General features: G+C 54.9%; 2 protein-coding genes across 2 annotated transcripts in view; both read left to right on the forward strand.

The window, feature by feature from the left end:
* Positions 1–4,900, forward strand: part of ADSS1 (adenylosuccinate synthase 1) — a 23,359-nt gene extending 18,459 nt beyond the window's left edge. Inside the window, exons 9-13 of the mRNA XM_004376756.1 lie at positions 366–520; positions 1,592–1,716; positions 2,185–2,282; positions 4,148–4,297; positions 4,815–4,900. Of these exons, the coding sequence (XP_004376813.1) occupies positions 366–520; positions 1,592–1,716; positions 2,185–2,282; positions 4,148–4,297; positions 4,815–4,867 (581 nt within the window). The 3' untranslated portion in view covers positions 4,868–4,900. The remainder of the gene's footprint in view (positions 1–365; positions 521–1,591; positions 1,717–2,184; positions 2,283–4,147; positions 4,298–4,814) is intronic.
* Positions 4,901–15,159: 10,259 nt separating this feature from the next.
* Positions 15,160–19,160, forward strand: part of SIVA1 (SIVA1 apoptosis inducing factor) — a 5,088-nt gene continuing 1,087 nt past the window's right edge. Inside the window, exons 1-3 of the mRNA XM_004376757.3 lie at positions 15,160–15,283; positions 17,094–17,300; positions 17,845–18,001. Coding sequence (XP_004376814.1) covers positions 15,166–15,283; positions 17,094–17,300; positions 17,845–18,001 — 482 coding nt within the window. The 5' untranslated portion in view covers positions 15,160–15,165. The remainder of the gene's footprint in view (positions 15,284–17,093; positions 17,301–17,844; positions 18,002–19,160) is intronic.

Here is a 19,160-nt window from a genome sequence, read left to right on the forward strand (position 1 = left end):
GGGTGAGGTGTGGATGGACTGAGGGCAAGGGCCACGAGCGGGCTGCGAGCGGGCCACGATGGTTCAAACAGACTTCAGATGTGCCAGGCCAGATTTCTACGTGTCCCAGGCACTGACCCCTCCCCACGGCACTGAGGACGCTGGGGGCTGCCAGCTGGGAGCAACCTTCCACGGCCCCCCACCCCAGACTCCTGTGTCAGCCGCAGCAGCCTGGCCCACAGTGCCCCGTGAGGGCCATTCCCCCAGACGGCCCCTCAGACTGTGGGGACCCCCCCACCCCCACGCGGCAGGGACGTCTAGGGAGTGCAGATGTGGCTGCCACTGCCCTTTGCTGAGGGGCCTCCCGCGGTTGGGCTGTCTTGCAGGGACCTACCCGTTTGTGACATCTTCCAACTGCACCGTGGGGGGGGTGTGCACGGGCCTGGGGGTGCCCCCACAGAACATCGGCGAGGTCTACGGCGTGGTGAAAGCGTACACCACACGTGTGGGCATCGGCGCCTTCCCCACAGAGCAGATCAACGTGAGTGTCCATCCCTGTGGGGGGCCGTCGGGGACGCTGCCACAAAATCAGCTGTGAACCAGACTTGGGCCCCTGTGGCCTTGACTTCACCATCTGGGAACCCAATTCCATCTCTCAAAGAGCCTTTGCTGGGGCACAGGGTGGAGTGAGCTTCACCGAGAAGGCTGACACATTTCCATGTGACTGTGGGTGCGTGTGTGAGTGTGTGAGTGTGTGTGCATGCACGCATATGCGCATATGTACACCCGTCTGTTCTCACACGCGTGTGGTGACCGTGTGTGCATGTAGGGTGTGTGCACTCGTGTGCATTGTGCGAGTGTGCTTGTATATGTGTGTGTACATGTCTGTATACACACCTGTGCACACTGGACTCCCAGCGTTGGAACCTGAGTGCAGCCTCACAGCCCCCAGGGCTCCCCTCTTGGTGCGGCTCATTGAGTCCTTGGAAGCCCAGGATGCGGGGAGCCTCAGAAAGAGACAGGCCGTCTCTGTCCTTTGGGTTGGCTCCTCCACCTAGGCTTCCGTAACCACTGAACTAGAGCCGGGACTAGGGTCACATAATCCCACCTGCTGGCAAGGACATTCTCCAGCCCTCAGGCTGCCAGCCTTCCTCCCACCCTCACCTGTGACCCTGTGACAGGTGACGGGAGGCTGTTGTCCCAACGCAGGGAGAAGCAGCAGGTGTGATGAGGGCAGAGTGGGGAGGTGAGGATGTGACGTCCAGACAATCTCCAGCCAGCTTTAAGGGGAGGGGGCGGCGGGGACAGGTGCAGTGGAGAACACCAACCCGAACCCCATGTGCTGGCTCTGCGCCTACCTTGGCGTGAGCGATTCGGGGGCTGGGGAAGCAGCCCTGTGCCCCTTGCAGGAAGCAGAGGCGCCACCAGTGGGTCAGACAGGGCCTGCCCAGTTCCGGCTGGGCTGATGGACGCAGGAGTGTGGGGAAGCAGTGGCGTGGGGGCGGCCCCATCGGGAGAGGCCGCGCCTGCGGAGGAAGTAGGCAGCCAGGCTGGTCGCAGGCGTCTTTCCTCCTCCCGCACTGACCACGGACGCTGCCCCGGCTCCACACAGGAGATCGGAGATCTGCTGCAGAACCGTGGCCACGAGTGGGGCGTGACCACGGGCAGGAAGCGGCGCTGCGGCTGGCTGGACCTGATGATCCTCAGATACGCCCACATGATCAACGGCTTCACCGCGTAAGCGCTCCACGGGCGCAGACGAGGCCAGTGCCAGTGCCGGCCAGTGTCCCACCAGACTGGGTCCCGCACAGCGAGGTCGGCAGACCGGGAGCAGGGGTCCTCGATCAGGCGTCCAGGGCAGAGGGGCATTTATACGCGGAGGAGATGCAGGGCGGGCCCAGAGCGACTGCTGGGACTGTTGCTGGTTCTCGTTCCTGCGTCCTCGATCTGACTCCATGCAAACAGGAGAGGAAACCCGTTGTCGTCAAGTCAATTACAGCTCATAGCGACCCTATAGGACAGAGTAGAAGTGCCCCAAGGAGCAGCTGGTGGATTCGAACTGCCAACCTTTTGGTTTAGCAGCTGAGCTCTTAACCACTGTGCCACCAGGGCTCCGGAGAGGAAACGGGAGGGTGGAAATCACGGGGAGGGAGCGCGGTGTTGTTGGTCTTGCTGATCTCTTACCAGTCTCTGGTTGCTGGCCAGGCTGGCACTGACCAAGCTGGACATCCTGGACACGCTGGACGAGATCAAGGTTGGCGTCTCCTACAAGCTGAACGGGAAACGGATCCCTTACTTCCCAGGTACTCGGAGGAGGCTGAAGTCAGTCTGCTGGACAGGCGCACTGGATCCAGGGGGAAGTGTGGCTTCTGAGAGACGAGGGGGAAGCTTTGCACATTAAACAGTTGTGGGCCCCTAGATCCTCAGGAGTATGAACTGAGACCCTCTTGGGATTTCTGAGCAGGGTCCTTGGGGTCCTTGGCTGGCGTCACCGGCAGAAGCTCTAGCAGAGAGTTTAGCAGGTACATGTCAGGGTGGTCGCGTCCTCCCGAGTCTGGAAAGAGGACAGCCCCAAGGGGACCTGCTGTCCCTACCCACTCGACACAGGGCTGAGAAGACCCAGCAGGGTGCTGCCCTCCTCCATGCGAGTCCTGCAAGCCGAGCGGGTTTAAACTCCTGCCCCTGTTGGTGTTTTTGTCCATTAAGGGCCACACCAGGTCGGCTGTGGCCCCTGGGCATCGGACGGGCTCTGGCCAGGCCTCAGGGTGGCTGCAGGTGCCGCCCCTTGGGTAGGATGGGCTCAGAGGGGCCAGCCTGGGCCACTGGCCCGGGACCCCAGGGGTTGCTTGGCCGCCTCGGGGTAGAAGGCCACCTCCTTGGAGTTCAGCAAGCTCTCCTGAGTTAGCAGTTGTGGAAGGGCTTTGGAAAGCCGGAAAAAAAAAAAAAAAACCTACTTGCCGTTGAACTGATTCTGACTTGTGTCTGTGTGTCAGAGGAGAGCTGTGCTCCACAGGGTTTTCAACGGCTGATTTTTTGGAAGTAGGTTGCCAGGGCTTTCTTCCAAGGAACCTCCTGGGTGGACTTGAACCTCCAGGCTTTCTGTTGGCAGCCAAGCGTGTTCACCGTTTGTACCACCTGGGACTCCTGAGCAGCCTGAAAACCAGGCCAAACTCGTCACCGTCGAGTCGATTCCGACTCCTAGCGACCCTGTAGGACAGAGTAGAACCGCCCCACAGGGTTTCCAAGGGGCGCCTGGTGGATTCCAACTGCCGACCTTTTGGTTAGCAGCCGAGCTCTTAACCACTGCGCCATGAGGGCTCCGGGCAGCCTAAAGCCCTGTGCAAACGTGAACAATGATTGTTTTATGAAGAACACACTTTCCCGGTAGGTTAGTTAAGGTCCAGCTGGGGTTTCTGCCTGTGTGCCTTCCTTCTCTGAAGACACGTGAAGGAAATGCTGCCAGCCTTGATCTCACGTCACTGTCCATCTGGACGCGTCCCGAGACCTCAGGCCAGCGTCATGGCTGACCACAGCGAGCTGACTGCGCGTTGCCCCTTCCTCGGGGAAGACACGGTTTAGACCCAGAAGTGCTCTGTGTGTCCCTCCGCAGTGTCCACTGACCCCTGACCTTGGGAGGCCTGGGAGGACCACCAGACTCAGGAGGAGTAGGGTCCGGCCCACCCAGGGCCCTCGGGGAGCCTGCAAAGGCAGATGGGGGCCCCGAGGCCCGCGTGGACCTTGCAGCGGGCAGTGGGCCATTCCAGCATCGTCTACTGGTGACCTTGCTGTGAGCTGTGGAGTCGCTGGACAAGCAGGGCCCCTGCCGTTGGGGAGCTGATGTTCTCGGGACAGGGTGAGGGGTGGGGCCCCTAGATCCTCAAGAGTATGAACTGAGACCCTCTTGGGATTTCTGAGCAGAGTCCTTGGGGTCCTTGGCTGGCGTCACCGGCAGAAGCTCTAGCAGAGAGTTTAGCAGGCACATGTCAGGGTGGTCGTGTCCTCCCGAGTCTGGAAAGAGGACAGCCCCAAGGGGACCTGCTGTCCTACCCACTCGACACAGCGCTGAGAAGACCCAGCAGGGTGCCACCCTCCTCCATGCGAGTCCTAAGTTCACAGTGAGAGGACTGTCGGGGCCCCCTCACTCCACCCTGTGTGTGTTCCCTCCCAGCCAACCAGGAGATCCTTCAGAAGGTGGAGGTGGAATATGAAACCCTGCCCGGGTGGAAGGCAGACACCACAGCGGCCAGGAAGTGGGAGGACCTCCCGGCCCAGGCCCAGAACTACATCCGGTTTGTGGAGAACCACGTCGGGGTGGCAGGTAGGTGCCACCCTCCCAGCACACAGCAGTGGTCCCATTGGGTGCGAGGCTTGGCCACACAAAACCGCTAAACCATTTTCTATGGTGTCAGCTCCAACTCATGGTGACCTCATGGGTGCCAGAGTAGAACTGGGCTCCATAGGGTTTTCAATGGCTGATTCTTCAGAAGCAGATTGCCAGGCCTTTCTTCTGAGGTGCCTCTGGGTGGACGCTAACCTCTAACCTTTCAGTTGGCAGCCAAGTGTATTAGCCATTTGCACCACCCAGACCACTCACCATTGCCAAGGCTGATAATAGGAGAGACTGGGGTGGAGGTGGGGTGGGGGGTACGGGAACTCTACTTTCTGCACAATTTTTTGTACACCTAAGTCTGCTCTAAAAATAGTCTTCTTTTTAAATGTGACTTTTAGTATTTCTATTTTATTCTACTCTATTCATAATCCACAGAATTTAATAACAAAAGTTACTTGCTGGATGTGCTGTTCCCATGCTTCCTAACCTCTGTCTGTCTTCCCAGTGAAGTGGGTTGGTGTCGGCAAATCGAGAGAGTCGATGATCCAGCTGTTTTAGATGAAGCCCGAGCCCGTCCCAAGAGGCCACGGCCACGTCCCCGTCCCCACGGAGACCAGCTGCCGCTGCGTTAGGGGCCGCCGAAACCAAAGCGGTAAACAGATAAACATGAAAGCTATTTTCTGTACTTTAATGTTTCTACCGAAGCCTTCAACTCACCACATTTGTTTCTGTGATGATTTTGAACATCTGAAAGCCAGCGCTGTATGAATTTTTAAAAAACACTGTTTTGAATGGGCCCAAGCGCTCGTAACAGAGGCCTCTTGCGACACGTTCATTGTTGGGTGATTTATGCCCCTTTGGGGCGTTTGGTAATAAATACGTCCAACAGTCACAGAGACATGGCAGCCACTGTGTCTTGTTTTGAGTTTGTCTTTGTTGCTTTGAAACATTAGAAGGCGACACTTCACCGCGGTAGCAGCCCAGGTGACACAGGCAACGCCATCTTTCTCATAGAAAGCAAAATGGAACAAACCAGTGCAAGACAGACCAAGCGCATAAAAAATGTTGTTAAAAACTCAATTCCCGGACGAATCACGCCCTAGAGCAGTTACCTAGGCAGGCCTCATTGGTCCACAAACACCTGCCTCCGTGACTGGCAGCCCCTCGTCACCTCATCTGGAGACTTTGTCGTGGTCCGTCTGAGTCTCACGTGATGGAAGAACCACTTCCTAGCTGCCCGGAGCTGTGGAGCCCACTGTCGCATGTGCTTGGTATGGGTTGGATTGCTATGCTGGAGAAGACACGCTGAAGTCCTAGCCCCAGTGCCTGTGACCCTGAGCTTGTGTGGAAGATGCTATCAGATAGGCTTCCAGGAGGGCACACCAGAGTGGCGGGACTGTTAGCTGCTGTCAGGTCAGCTCCAGCTCATGGCGACCCCGTTGATAGCAGAACGAAATACTGCCCGGTCCTGTGCCGTCTCCGTGATCGTTGGTGTGTCTGAGCCCATTGTTGTGGCTAGCGTGCGTTTTGAGTGCCTTCCAACCTGGGGGACTCGTCTTCCAGCACTGTATTGGACAATGTTGGGTGGTGAGCCATAGGATTTTCATTGGCTGATTTTCAGAAGTAGATTGCCAGGCCTTTCTTCCTAGTCTATCTTGGTCTGGAAGCTCCGCTGAAACCCGTCCACCATGGGTGACCCTGCTGGTATTTGGGATCCTAGCAGTACAGCTTCCGTCATCACAGCAATATGCAAAAGCTGCCACATAGGAAAGGCTGACCGATGGCGTGGGGGCATGTCAGAGGGGGGTGGTTCTTATACAAGCAAAGAAGGAGGAAGATGCCGTATGAAGATACATCTGCAAGCCCAGAAACGCACAGGGCTGCAGATGCTGAAGAGACAAGGAAGGGTCGTCCCCTGGGACAGACAGAGACAAGGAAGGGTCATCCTCTAGGACAGGCAGAGACAGGGAAGGGTCATCCCCTGGGACAGACAGAGACAGGGAAGGGTCGTCCCCTAAGACAGACAGAGAGAGAACGTGGCCCGTCGACACCCGGATTCTGACTTCTAGCCTTCAGAACAGGAGACAAAACATTTCTGTTCCTATAAGCCACCCAGTTTGTGGTGTTTTGTTAGGACGGTCACAGAAAATTCACACAGCTGGAATTCCAAGCCCTGTGAAGGTTCTTTCTACAACTTTCAGAGTTTGGGGTAAAAATTAAGAAAACAATAACTGCCCTTTCAGTATCGTTCCAGACAGGAGAGAACTACATGGAATGACCTAGAATCTGCAGGGTTAAATCCAGACGTCCCAGCGCTAGAGAATGTCCGTTGTTTTCAGGTGGCTGCGTGCCGGCTGGCTTGCTCCCCTGCCCTCCACCCCCCCACCCCGGCTGTAGAAGTTTCTGCAGCCCTCTGGCTGGCTGGCTCGCCCCAACCCCTGTGGAGAAGCTGACTCATGTGACAGGGATCGGGTTGGCAGACTCAGTTCTGAGTCACCTGTGAGCATGCGTGCTAGCACACTCTGCAAACAGTTCCAGGGCAGGGTTCAGTGATTCGGAAGAAAGCAGGACAAGTTATGAAACAGCTTCACCCTCCCCGAGCCCACAGGTAATGTGTCCGTCTCGGGCCTTCCGACCACTGACCAGTGCAACTATCCGAGGGCAGAGTGGGAAGCCCAGCTAAATGAATAATTTCTTTTATAAGGATCAGCACAAAGCTGGTTCCTACAAGGTGGAGGTTAAAGATGCCCCAGATGTCCACTTCTCCAAACTGCTTCCCATCCATCATCTCTAACACCAACTACTCCCCACCCCTCAGTGCACTCCCTCCCGTCTTTGGGTTCAGTAATTCGCTGCAACGTCTCACAGAACCCACGGACTGTGCTTACAGTTATGGGGTTTATTAGGGAAGTGACAGGGTACAACTCGGGCTCAGGATCAGAAACGACTCCGGATACAGCTCTTTGATGAGGACGGCTTCTTCTCAGATGTGCCGCAGCCAGACCTCTCTCTGGCTCTGCCCTGCTTGGGCAAGTGTTACAAAGCTCTTTTAGCTCTGCTGATAATGCCTGAAGACACCCCACTCTGCCAGTAAGCCTTGGCCTGAAGGCGCTCAGCACTCTCACCCCATGTCTCCCTTTAACCCTAGCAGGATGGTGAAACTGACCAGTCCCCTCAATAGGGCTTCATACACCTTATTTGCATGGTCCTACACCCACAAGGGTGTCACGCACCTTATTTACATTATTAGCAAGCTATCCAATCCCCTTGGTGGGCCACATGCACCTCATTTGCATAGTCCCACCCAGTCATTTGGTAGGAGTCACAAAGACTGTGGCTAGCAGGGCCATATTAAGTCATTCACTGCACTGCACCAGCAGAAACTGTCCTCTGAGTTCTCTGAGAGGATTTCTTCACCTAATATAGCAAGAAGTCCCTGGATGGGGCAGACGGTTTGTGCTTAACTACTAACCTAAACGTTGGTGGTTCAAACCCACTCAGCAGTGCCATGGAAGAAAGGCCTGGTGATCTGCTACCATAAAGATTACAGCCAAGAAAACCCTATGGAGTACAGTTCTATTCTGTAACACACGAGGTTGCAATGAGTCGGAATCAACTCCACTGCAACAGATTTGGTTTAGAACATAGCAAGAGGCAGAAAAACAGAGTGTCTGTCAAAGAAAAAAATTGTACCGTCGTTAAACAGGCAAAGTGACTTAATTCAACAGATACTATTGCAAAAGAAGAGTGGGACCAGAACTAAGTCTGAGCTCACCTCCACTAAAACAAAAGGCAGCAGGGTTTTAAGGGCTGGGGTGGACTAGTGGCAAGTTACTGAAAGACGCTGAAACCTATAGCTGTGGAGTCGACCCCGACTCACCGCGCCCCCGTGTGTGTCAGAGCAGAACTGTGCTCCATAGCGTTCTCAATGGCTGGTTTTTCAGAAGTAGATCGCCAGGTCTTTCTTCCGACATACCTCTGGGTGAACTCAAACCTCCAACATTTTGGTCAACAGCCGAGTGCTTAGCCATTTGTGCTACCCAAGGACTCCATAATGAGAGATGTTGGGGGGCTACTGGTGGGCTGGGTGAGTGGGTTACTGAGTTTGCAATTTGACTCCAAATGTTTTGTTTTCTGTGATGTCTTAGTTCCTGGGACTGCTGTAAGACAAGTATCACAAGTGGGCGGCTTTAATGAACAGAAATCTACTTCCTCACAGTCCTGGAGGCTAGAAGCCCAAATCAGGGTCCCAGCCATGTCCATCCCTTCCTTGTCGGTAGCCCCGCGGGTTCCTTGGCTCCTGGCTTGAAGACGATCCTCACGCGGCCACCGCCTTCCCCATGCGGGTGTGTGTCTAATCTGCGCTTTTTCTAACTCAGAAGGGATTAGGTTCAGAACCCAGCCTGCTGTCATTGTTGAAATGTGCTGTTGAGTCGACTCTGACTCATATGGACCCCATGTGACAGAGCAGAGCTGCCTCCCTAGGGTTCTACTGGCTGTAATCCTCATGGAAGCAGGCCGCCAGGCCTTTCTCCCTTGGCACCACTGGGTGGGTTCAAACCGCCAACCTCTTAGTGCTTCACCACCGTGCCACCCGGGCTCCTTAGAACTCACCCTACTCAGGTGCAATTAAAAAAGCAAAGAAACAACTATTTCCAAACAGGATTATATGCACAGGTTTAGAGGTTAGGATTCCAGAACATATTCAGGCGGGTGGGGGACACCATTTAGCCCACAGCATGTGATTAGGCCACCAGGATCCTGTAAGGGCTGAGGAGACAGAGGTAAGGGGCTCCATGGTTAGGCACCTGGATAAGGTTAGGGCTGGGGGAGAGGAGAGGGCCAGGGGCCTGGGCATGACGGAGCCTGTCCAGAGTGCAGCCAAGCTCAGGGGGATGTGAAGGCCGTCTCGGTCAGCCCCAAGGCAGCGGTGAGCCCGTGAAGAAGAGAGGACAGGCAAGAAGGCCACCACCCTCCCACCAATGCCACCCCCGTAGTGATCCTCACACCCCCCTGGGAACACGGCGTTTCTCCTCACCGGATGGTTCTGGGGAAAGAGAATGAGAGGGGACACTTTCTAAGGAAATAACTTCATTCTGTGGAAAAAGTAACGAGCTTGGCTTGGCAAGTTTAACCTACCACTTCATTAGAAAGCTGCAAAAGTGTTTTCAAATCAATATTTAATCCCATACCCATCGCCGCATGGTCAATTCCGGCTCGTAGCAACCCTGTGTGAGGACAGAGTAGAACCGTCCCATCGGGTTTCCAAAGCTGTAATCTTTACAGAAAGCCACATCTTTCCCCCGAGGAGCGGCTGGTGGTTTCGAACCACTGACCTTTCAGTTAGCAACCAAGAACTTAACCACTGCACCAGCAGGGCTCCTTTGATATTTAATAGTAGCTTCCAAATCCTCCCCACCTCCCCACCCCCGTGTCAGTGTGCTGTACTGAGGTGGCTTGAGTGTTGCTGTGATGCTGGAAGCTATGACCCCGGTATTTCAAATACCAGCAGGGTCACCCATGGTGGACAGGTTTCAGCAGAAGCATCCAGACTAAGACAGACTAGGAAGAAAGACCTGGCAATCTACTTCTGAAAATCAGCCAGTGAAAACCCTATGGGTCACAAGAGAACGTTGTCTGGCTCACTTGCTTTGGACACGTCATCAGGAGGGATCAATCGCTGGAGGAGGACGTCATGTTTGGTGAGGTAGAAGGCCAGCGAGGGGGAGGAAGACCCTCAGTGAGACGGATTGACACGGTAGCCACAATGGTGGACTGGAACATGCAGGTGACGCGGGACCAGGCAGCGTTTTGTTCTGTCGTCCCTATGGCCATGAGTCGGAGTCGACTTGCAGGCAGCTGTTGATCCAAACCACTGCTCCAGGCGGGTACAGGGTTAGGTTCCTGCGAGCCTCTGGTCACAACATTTTCGTCAGCACACAACCTTGTTTTATGGATGTTTCTATTTAAAGACATCCTATTTAATATGCACTGTTGACTCATTGACACCGAACTCACGGCCGATAGCACTGTAACTCACGCCTGAACGAAGTTCATCCAACACGTGTATGTTCTCCAGGAGGCACATCACAGCCTTCCTGCTCCTCAGCACGATGCCTGGGGGCCATCTGACAGTGAAATTACTAATTTATTTGCATACCACTTTTCAAAGTGCATCAGCTTAAAATGTATATTTAAAATGTTTTTTAATGCTTAAAACAATAAACAGGGAAGGTAATTAGGTAAGATGAGTCAAAAAACTAGAAAACAAGCTAGAGCTTTAGTGCATACACGGCTGTCCTGCCCTCTCTCTCCCAAGGCCGCGTGCTGGCCACATGGCATGATGTGTCCCCTCCTCCCCCACACCTTCCTCGGGGCTGGGGCTGCGGGCTGTGTGCAATTCCAGGGAGCGGGCTGCGACCACGCCCCCTTCCCTGTTCACAAGAGCATTTTAGAATGCAAGCGAGTGCAAAGGCTGTTATTATTTGAAAAGCCATGAATTGTTTCTAATTCACATTTAAAATAAGTCAGAATCATGATTGAAATGGATTGAAACACACTGAATATGTAAAAACCCTTGATACAGAGAGAGAGAGAGAGGAGCTTATTATGTACGGCTGGAAGTAACCAGGCACCGACTCCTCTCTCTGAGCACTGGCACCCATAACAAGTAAGCCTTTAGCCTGCTGGCCTGCATTTCCCTGCATGAACTGCATGCCAGCAACTAGGGGAAGTTCTCATTCACCGCGGAATTTCAGCGAATAAACGTGGAAGGAACGACAGACTTAGGAGATCCGTAATGAAATGACAAGACACGGGCAGCAGGCATCAGTGGAAGGAAGATTGATAGGCCGTCAGCACACGACCCCACTGAGAGCAGGACAAGCAACCAACCAGTTTCGGCCAAGCGGGTTCTGACTCATGGCGACCCATGTGTTTCAGAGTAGAACTGCACTCCAGGGTTTTCAAGACTGGGACCTTTTGGAAGTAGATCACCAGGCCTTTCTTCCAAGGTGCCTCTGGGTGTATTTGAACGGCCAACCTTTCCGTTCATAGCTGTGCATTGAACCGTTTGCGCCCCCCCAGGAACTCCAAAGATACTTACACCCACGCCAAAAAACGCCCGTAACACAAACCTCTTCTAACCTGAGACCAGAACTAGATGGTGCCTGGCTACCACTACCAACTGTTCTGACCAGGGACACAATAGAAGGTCCTGGATAGAATAGGAGAAAAATCTAAAACAAAACTCAAATTCCTAAAAAAGGTCAGAACTACTGGACCTATAGAGACTAGAGTAACTCCTGAGACTATCGCCCTAAGACACCCTTTGAACTTGGAACTAAAGCTATTTCTGCAGGTCACCTTTCAACCAAATAATGTTGTTGTTAGGTGCCATCGAGTCAGTTCTGACTCATAGAGACCCCATGTACAACAGAACAAAACACCGCTCGGTCCTGCACCATCTTCATAATCATTTGTACGCTTGAGCCCATTGCTGCAGCCACTGTGTCAATCCATCTCGTCGAGGGTCTTCCTCTTTTTTGCTGACCCTCTACTTTACCAAGCGTGATGTCCTTCTCCAGGGACTGATCCCTCCTGATAACATGTCCAAAGTATGTGAGACGGAGTCTCGCCATCCTTGCTTCTAAGGTGCATCCTGGCTGAACTTTCAAGACAGTCCATGGTATAGTCAATATTCTTCACCAACAACATAATTCAAAGGCGTCAGTTCTTCTTCGGTCTTCCTTATTCATTGTCCAGCTTTCTCATGCATATGAGGCGATTGAAAACACCATGGCTTGGGTCAGGCGCACCTTAGTCCTCAAAGTGACATCTTTGCTTTTCAACACTTTAAAGAGGTCTTTTGCAGCAGAGTTGCCCAATGCAATGTATCGTTTGATTTCTTGATTGCTGCTTCCATGGCTGTTGATTGTGGATCCAAGTAAAATGAAATCCTTGACAACTTCAATCTTTTCTCTGTTTATCATGATGTTGCTTATTGGTCCAGCTGTGAGGATTTTTGTCTTCTTTATGTTGAGGCATAACCCATACTGAAGGCTGTGGTCTTTATCTTCATCAATAAGTGCTTCAAGTCCTCTTCACCTTCAGCAAGCAAGTGCCGTCTGCATAATGCAGGTTGTTAATGAGTCTTCCTCCAATCCTGATGCCACATTCTTTTTCATATAGTCTAGCTTCTCAGATTATTTGCTCAGCATACAGATTGAGTAGGTATGGTGAAAGGATACAACCCTGACGCACACCTTTCCTGACTTTAAACCACGCAGTATCCCCTTGTTCTATTCCAATGACTGCCTCTTGGTCTATGTACAGGCTCCTCATGAGCACAATTAAGTGTTCGGGAATTCCCATTCTTTGCAATGTTGTCCATAATTTGTTACAATCCACACAGTCTAATGCCTTTGCATAGTTAATAAAACACAGGTAAACATCTCTCTGGTATTCCCTGCTTTCAGCCAAGATCCATCTGATATCAGCAATGATATCCCTAGTTCCACATCCTCTTCCGAATCTGGCTTGAATTTCTGGCAGTTCCCTGTTGATGGACTGCTGCAACCATTTTTGAATGATCTTCGGCAAAATTTTACTTGTGTGTGATATTAACGATAATTTCTGCATTCTGTTGGGTCACCTTTCTTTAGAATTGGCACAAGTATGGATCCCTTCCAGTCAGTTGGCCAGGTAGCTGTCTTCCAAATTTCTTGGCATAGACGAGTGAGCACTTCCAGCGCTGCATCCGTTCGTTGAAACATCTCAATTGGTATTCCATCAATTCCTGAAGCCTTGTTTTTCGCCAACGCCTTCAGTGCAGCCTGGACTTCTTCCTTCAGTACCATCAGTTCCTGATCATATGCTACCTCCTGAAATGGCTGAACATCAACCAATTCTTTTTGGTACAGTAACTCCGTGTATTCTTTCCACCTTCTTTTGATGCTTCCTGCATCATTTAATATTTTCCCCATAGACTCCTTCAATATTACAGCTCGAGGCTTGAATTTTTTTCTTCAGTTCTTTCAGCTTGACAAATGCTGAGTGTGTTCTTCCCTTTTGGTTTTCTAACTCCAGGTCTTTGCACGTTATTATAATACTTTACTTTGTCTTCTCGGGAAACCCTGGTGGCATAGTAGTTAAGAGCTATGGCTGCTAACCAAAAGGATCCACCAGGAAGTCCCTGGAAACCCTATGGAGCAGTTCTACTCTGCCCTATAGGGTCGCTATGAGTCGGAATCGACTGGATGGCAATGGGTTTGGTTTCATGTTTTGGTTTGACTTCTCAAGCTCCCTTTGAAATCTTCTGTTCAGCTCTTCTACTTCATCATTTCTTCCATTCACTTTAGCTACTCTACATTTAAGAGCAAGTTTCAGAGTCTCTTCTGACATCCATTTTGGTCTTGTCGTTCTTTCCTGTCTTTTTAATGACATCTTGCTTTCTTCATGTATGATGTCCTTGATGTCATTCCACAACTCGTCTGGTCTTTGGTCATTAGTGTTCAATGCATCAAATCTATTCTTCAGATGGTCTCTAAATTCAGGTGGGATATACTCAAGGTCATACTTAGCCAAATAACAGATTGGCTTATCAAATTAACACTATCACCCGTGAGTAATGTCCTGCCTTAAACAATTAACTATATGAGACCAAACAGTCAACAGTTCCCCAAAAGCAAAGATGAGAAGCCAAGGAAGGAAGCTGCATCAACGGAAACAGAACAAACAGAATGGCCATAATGAGAATGCTGACACATTGTAGAACTGTAACCAAGGGCACAGAACAACTTGTATAAAAATTGCTAAAAGGGAACGTAATTTGCTGTGTTAACTTTCACCTAAAACACCATACAATATTTAAAAAAAAAAAAAAACTGTAAAACCAGTTGCTGTGGACTTTACTCCAACCCATGGTGACCCCCACGTGTGTCAGAGTACAACTGCGCTCCATGGGATTTTAAGTGGCTGGTTTTTTTGGAAGTGGATCACCAGGCCTTTCTTCCGAGGCTGTCTGGGTGGACTCACACCTCCAAACTTTCCGTCCGCTGCCAACGTTGACCCTGAACCTAATCAGCTCTCACAGTAATAGAGGACACCAGAGAAAGGAGCAGAAATCGAGGCGCGGACGTACTCCGGGCAAGTGCCGTCTCTGCACCGCCAGGGGAGGGAGGAAAGGAGGGGAAGGGGCTGCCCGCCTCCTGGGTCCGAGTCCCTGCGGGCGGCGGTCCTACGTAACTCTACTTTGGTACTGCTTGGAGCTTTTCAAAATTAAAATTAGAGAAAGATGAATTATCTTCAAACTTTAGTAATTTCAGCAAGGAAATATAACCAGTATTCAAGATTGTAAAAGACCAAAAAAGAAGAAAACAAAGCTCAAACACCAAACCCTTCCCGTGCCTCTGAGTCCCGCCCCTTGACCTCTCCCTCGGCCTATCCCGCGCAGCGCCGTGAAGGCGTCTCGTCGACCGCGCCCAGGCCTATCCCGCACTGCGTTTACACAAGTCCCGCCCCCGGCGCACCCGACCCGCCCCTGACCTCGCCCCCTGCCTATCCCGCGCCGCGCCGCGCCGCGCCGCGCACTCGTCCCGCCCCCGACCTCACTACAGCCTATCCTGCCCCACGGCAAACCCGCCCCGCCCCTCGACCTCGCCCCTGGCCTTTCCCGCGCTGCTGACTCCCGCCCACCGCCGCACGAGTCCCGCCCCCTGCCCTCCCTTCGGCCTATCGTGCGCCGCACTGCGCACTAGCCGCGTCCCCGCCCTCGGCCCGGGATTGGCGCGCGGCTGTGACGTCGCGGATGAGCAGCGAGGCGCGCGCCGGCCGGGCAGAGTTTCCCGGCCGCGGACATGCCCAAGCGGGGCTGCCCCTTCGGGGACGCAGCCCCGCTGCAGCTCAAGGTCCGCGTGGGCCCGAAGGAGCTGAGCCGCGGCGTGTGCGGCGAGCGCCACTCCCGGGAGGTCTTCGGTGAGCCGAGGCGGAGGGCTGGGCCGGGCCGCTGCAGAGCCTTCCCCGTTCGCTGTGGGCGGGTGGCCCCTGAAGGCCCAGGGCCCGGAGGCCGCAGGAGAGTGCACCCCGGGACCGCCGGTCGCCGGGCGTGGGGTCCGTGAGTGGGAGGCGGTTGTCCATCCACCTGCAGGAACACGGCCCGCCCGCCGTCCGACCTTTTCGCACGAGCCCGTCACCCGCGCAGCGGCCCTGGGAGCGGTGGGGAGTGGGGGGGACACTTCGGGGGAGGGCTCCTGGGGCGCAGCGTCTAAGCCCGCTCCTGCAGGCTGAGCAGGTGAGAGCCAGGCAGACGGGGAGGAAGGGGGTTGTGACAGAGGGAACAGCGAAGGCCGGGAAGGCCCCGAAGGGGAGAGCGCAACAATGTCAGATAGCCACGGGTTCAGCGTGGCAGGAACGCCCAGGTCAGGGTGGGACGTAGGGATAGCGAGCTGTCAGAGGATTTGGGGTGTGCTCGGTGTTGACCATCTCATCCCACTGCGGTGATTAATACCGTGGCGCAAGTACCAAGTGGAACTTCCCTTTCCTTTCTGGCTGGCGCACCGGGCGTCTGTAACGGAGGGGCCGCTTGTGCTTTAGCGGTCTGGGAGGGCTCCCGGCCTCAGGAAAGGCTCCTCTCCTGGAGGCTCCGGCAGCCAGTTCTTTTCCTCTTGCTGGTCCTTCCCCAGCACCAGCAGCTGCTCTGCTTTTCCTCCCCTCCTACACTAGGATTGCAAACTCAAAAGCGTTCCGAGGCTATGCAGCTAGTAGACAACCACGTGTGTGCCCCTAAATCTAAAGATGTTCAAGCACTTCAGACTGTGCATGCAAAGAGGAGGATTCCAAAGAAAGGAGACTTAGTCAGCCCTTTACTGCTCCCCTGACCACCCTGTCCTGGAGTGGCAGGGGCCTGTCCCTCAGGGGCCAGCAGGGAGGGGCGTGTCCCTAGGCGCTTGTAACTAAGTGCAGGACGCAGGTCTGAACTCATGTGTAACCAACTCCAAACCCCTCAAGGCAGGATTGGCCTCACCCCGTGACTCCCTTTCCCATCATGGTGGCTATTTTATAAGTGGTAGGGGCTGGGTGTGGCTGGGCTGTCGGTGCCCTGTGGGCCATCAGCTCCTCGGTAACTGGGCCCCCGCCTGGCTGTTGGTGAGGTGAGGAACCGGAGCGACATTGGACCTGCGACCTCTCCCCTGGGGACTCTGTAGCCACGTAGGGAGGCAGGGTTTAGGTGCTGGGGAACCGCATCAGCTCCTGGGCAGGGGCCCGCGCCCACAAAGGGCAGGAGGGGGTGGCGGTCTTTGTCGGGGCCCATTGCCGCAGGCTTTGGCTCCCGCTCTGCTGCAGGTGCAGGCGCACTGGCCGGGGCTTGGCCCACCCGGAGCCCAAGGGCTGCTGCTTGGTGGGGAGCTTGTTCTTGTGATCTCCTCTCCACGGCAGGCTTACCGTGTGCTGTCTGCCGAGCTGCTCAAGGGAGGAGGGGGCAGGGGCACACAGCCCGTAGGTGTGGCCAGCTGTGTGCCAAGAGCCACTGTGGGAATTGAGCAGTGATGGGAGGGGTGCTGTCCCGGGTGTGGGTGCAGGGTCCGGAACCTTCCTGCAGGAGATGGCGGCTGAGCCCAGGCACGGAAGGGAGGGGAGGACCCAGCTCGCTAGGACATGGCAGACGCTGGGGTTACAGATGACAGGGCACAAAGAGCCTCACCCTGCCTGCTGGAGGGGTCCTCGTGGGGCTCAAAGGGCTTTGTAGACTGATGGCATCAGCGCAGAAACCCTGTGTCTTCTGCAGAGAGGACCAGGCAGCTCCTGTTCCGCGGGGCCCAGGCCTGCATGGACCCCATGTGCGATGAAGCCTCGCCAGAGGACTGCACCCTCGTCCACCTGCCCGAGTCCCCGAAGCCCAGCCCCACGGGTGTCCCAGGGCTCACCAGCGGGCAGATGCTGATCGGGCCGGGCGGCCGCCTGCTAAGAAGCTGCGTCCAGGCCTCGGGGGCTGGTGAGTGCAGCCGCAGCAGGACAGAGCTCTTCTCCAGCCGTGAGGCTGTGCCTGGGGCTCTCCACTAGGGCCTCCTGCCCAGATGAGCAGGGATCTGGCAGGTTGGGCAGTGCTGGGCACCTGTAACCAGAAGTTCTCAGTAGATGCCCAGATCTGGAAGTTGTGACACAGCTTCTCTCAGGCCAGAAGGGAGCAGAGAGGCCCCTGAGCACCCCTGGGCCAGGTCAGCGCCATCATCCTGCTTGGCACAGCAGGCTGGGGCCTCGGGCACGGCGTGGATCTCGCCTGTGAGATGGCTCTTGTGTGCTGTACTTAGCTCCAGGGGTGTCGGGAGGGTCCGGTGGAGACGCGAAGGTAGACGTGGAGTGCACGCCCCCCCCCCCGCCCCAGGACAGAGCCACTGCCTCAGGTGGTCACACCATGGTGTCCCTGACCGTGGGAAGTGACGCAGCACGAAAGGCTCCCGTGTAGAATCCACGGCTGGCTGTGCGGGGAGGCGGCGCCATCCTGTCGGCCAACAGAGTGTGGTGTTTCTTCCTTGCAGACCCGTCGGAGGCAGCGCCCAGGGCCTGCTCCTCGTGTGTCCGCAGTGCGGACGGGAAGGCAGCCTGCGGCCGGTGCGAGCGCCCCCTGTGTGGGCGGTGTGTGCGCACCTGCTGGAGCTGCAGCACCGTGGCCTGCGCCCTGTGCTCCGCCATCGAGTAAGTGCTTCACCTCCGCATCCCCACAGCTCGTCCTGGGGCGCGGTGCGTCTGGGGCTCCCCAGCACATCGAGTGGGAAGGATGGGGCAAGACCCCAGCCGGCCCCTGGGCACCACAGCGTGGCCTCTGCTATCGGCACTGCCCCGCGGGCTGGGGGATAGTATCTGCATTAGTTATTTGCCTGACTTCATCCATTGATTTTTTCCTGAAAACATCGTGATCCCTCCTAAAGGAAATTGCAGACTCTCTGGGTCATCTACGTGCTCCTACGAGGACACATTTTGTCTCCTATGGAATGTGCTCGCTATTTAAGGAGCCCCTGGTGGGTGGTGGCAGGCGGAGCCTGCAGGTTTCACTACATGACCTGTGTTTACTTGGTTACAGTCCTCCCAAGTCAGATCACCCAGCTGGAGGGAGAGGGAGTGTGTGCGTGCGTGCGTGCACGCGTGGTCACCGCAGCTGACTGGACCTTCAGAGGCCGAGGCAGCTCTCCCAGTCAGCAGCAAATCTCCCACAGTGAGGGGTTTTCAGCATTCCTTTGCAGTGTGAGAAAGAGTTTCACCAACACAGGTGGCTGGTTCTAGAGACCTAACCCAGGTTTGTCACGGCAGTTCTTCAACCTAAGCATGTAAGATTGAAACAGAGGTGACGGTGGAGGTGTAGGCTGGAGGCCAGGTCTGTTCTCCAGCAGCTCTTAGTTGGGCGAAGCAGGCCTGGGCCGGTGGACAAGACTGTTGGAAGGGCTTCTCTGCTTCTCTTCCTGTTTATATGTAAACTGAAAAAGGAAGGGTCTTTCCTGCTTCTCCAGTCCCCAGCTACCTTCTCCCTCCAGGCTGAATTTGGCACGAAGTGGGAGGACAGGGGTTGGGGTCACCCTGCTCCCCCATCCTGTGGGGCTAGGTGCCCCGGATGGAGCACTGAGTCCTTGCAGGACTTCCTGCTGCTGGTGTCCTCTCTGCCCTGCTTTCTCGCTGCTTCCTCTTTGCCAGGACACACAGCGCTCACACCGAGAGGCCAGGGGCACACACCCCACACACCCATCACTCCTCACAGCGCTCACACCGAGAGGCCAGGGGCACGCACCCCACACACCCATCACTCCTCACAGCGCTCACACTGAGAGGCCAGGGGCACGCACCCCACACACCCATCACTCCT

This window comes from Trichechus manatus, unplaced genomic scaffold, assembly GCF_000243295.1.
Source record: "Trichechus manatus latirostris isolate Lorelei unplaced genomic scaffold, TriManLat1.0 scaffold00045, whole genome shotgun sequence".
NCBI classification, from domain to species: Eukaryota; Metazoa; Chordata; class Mammalia; order Sirenia; family Trichechidae; genus Trichechus; species Trichechus manatus.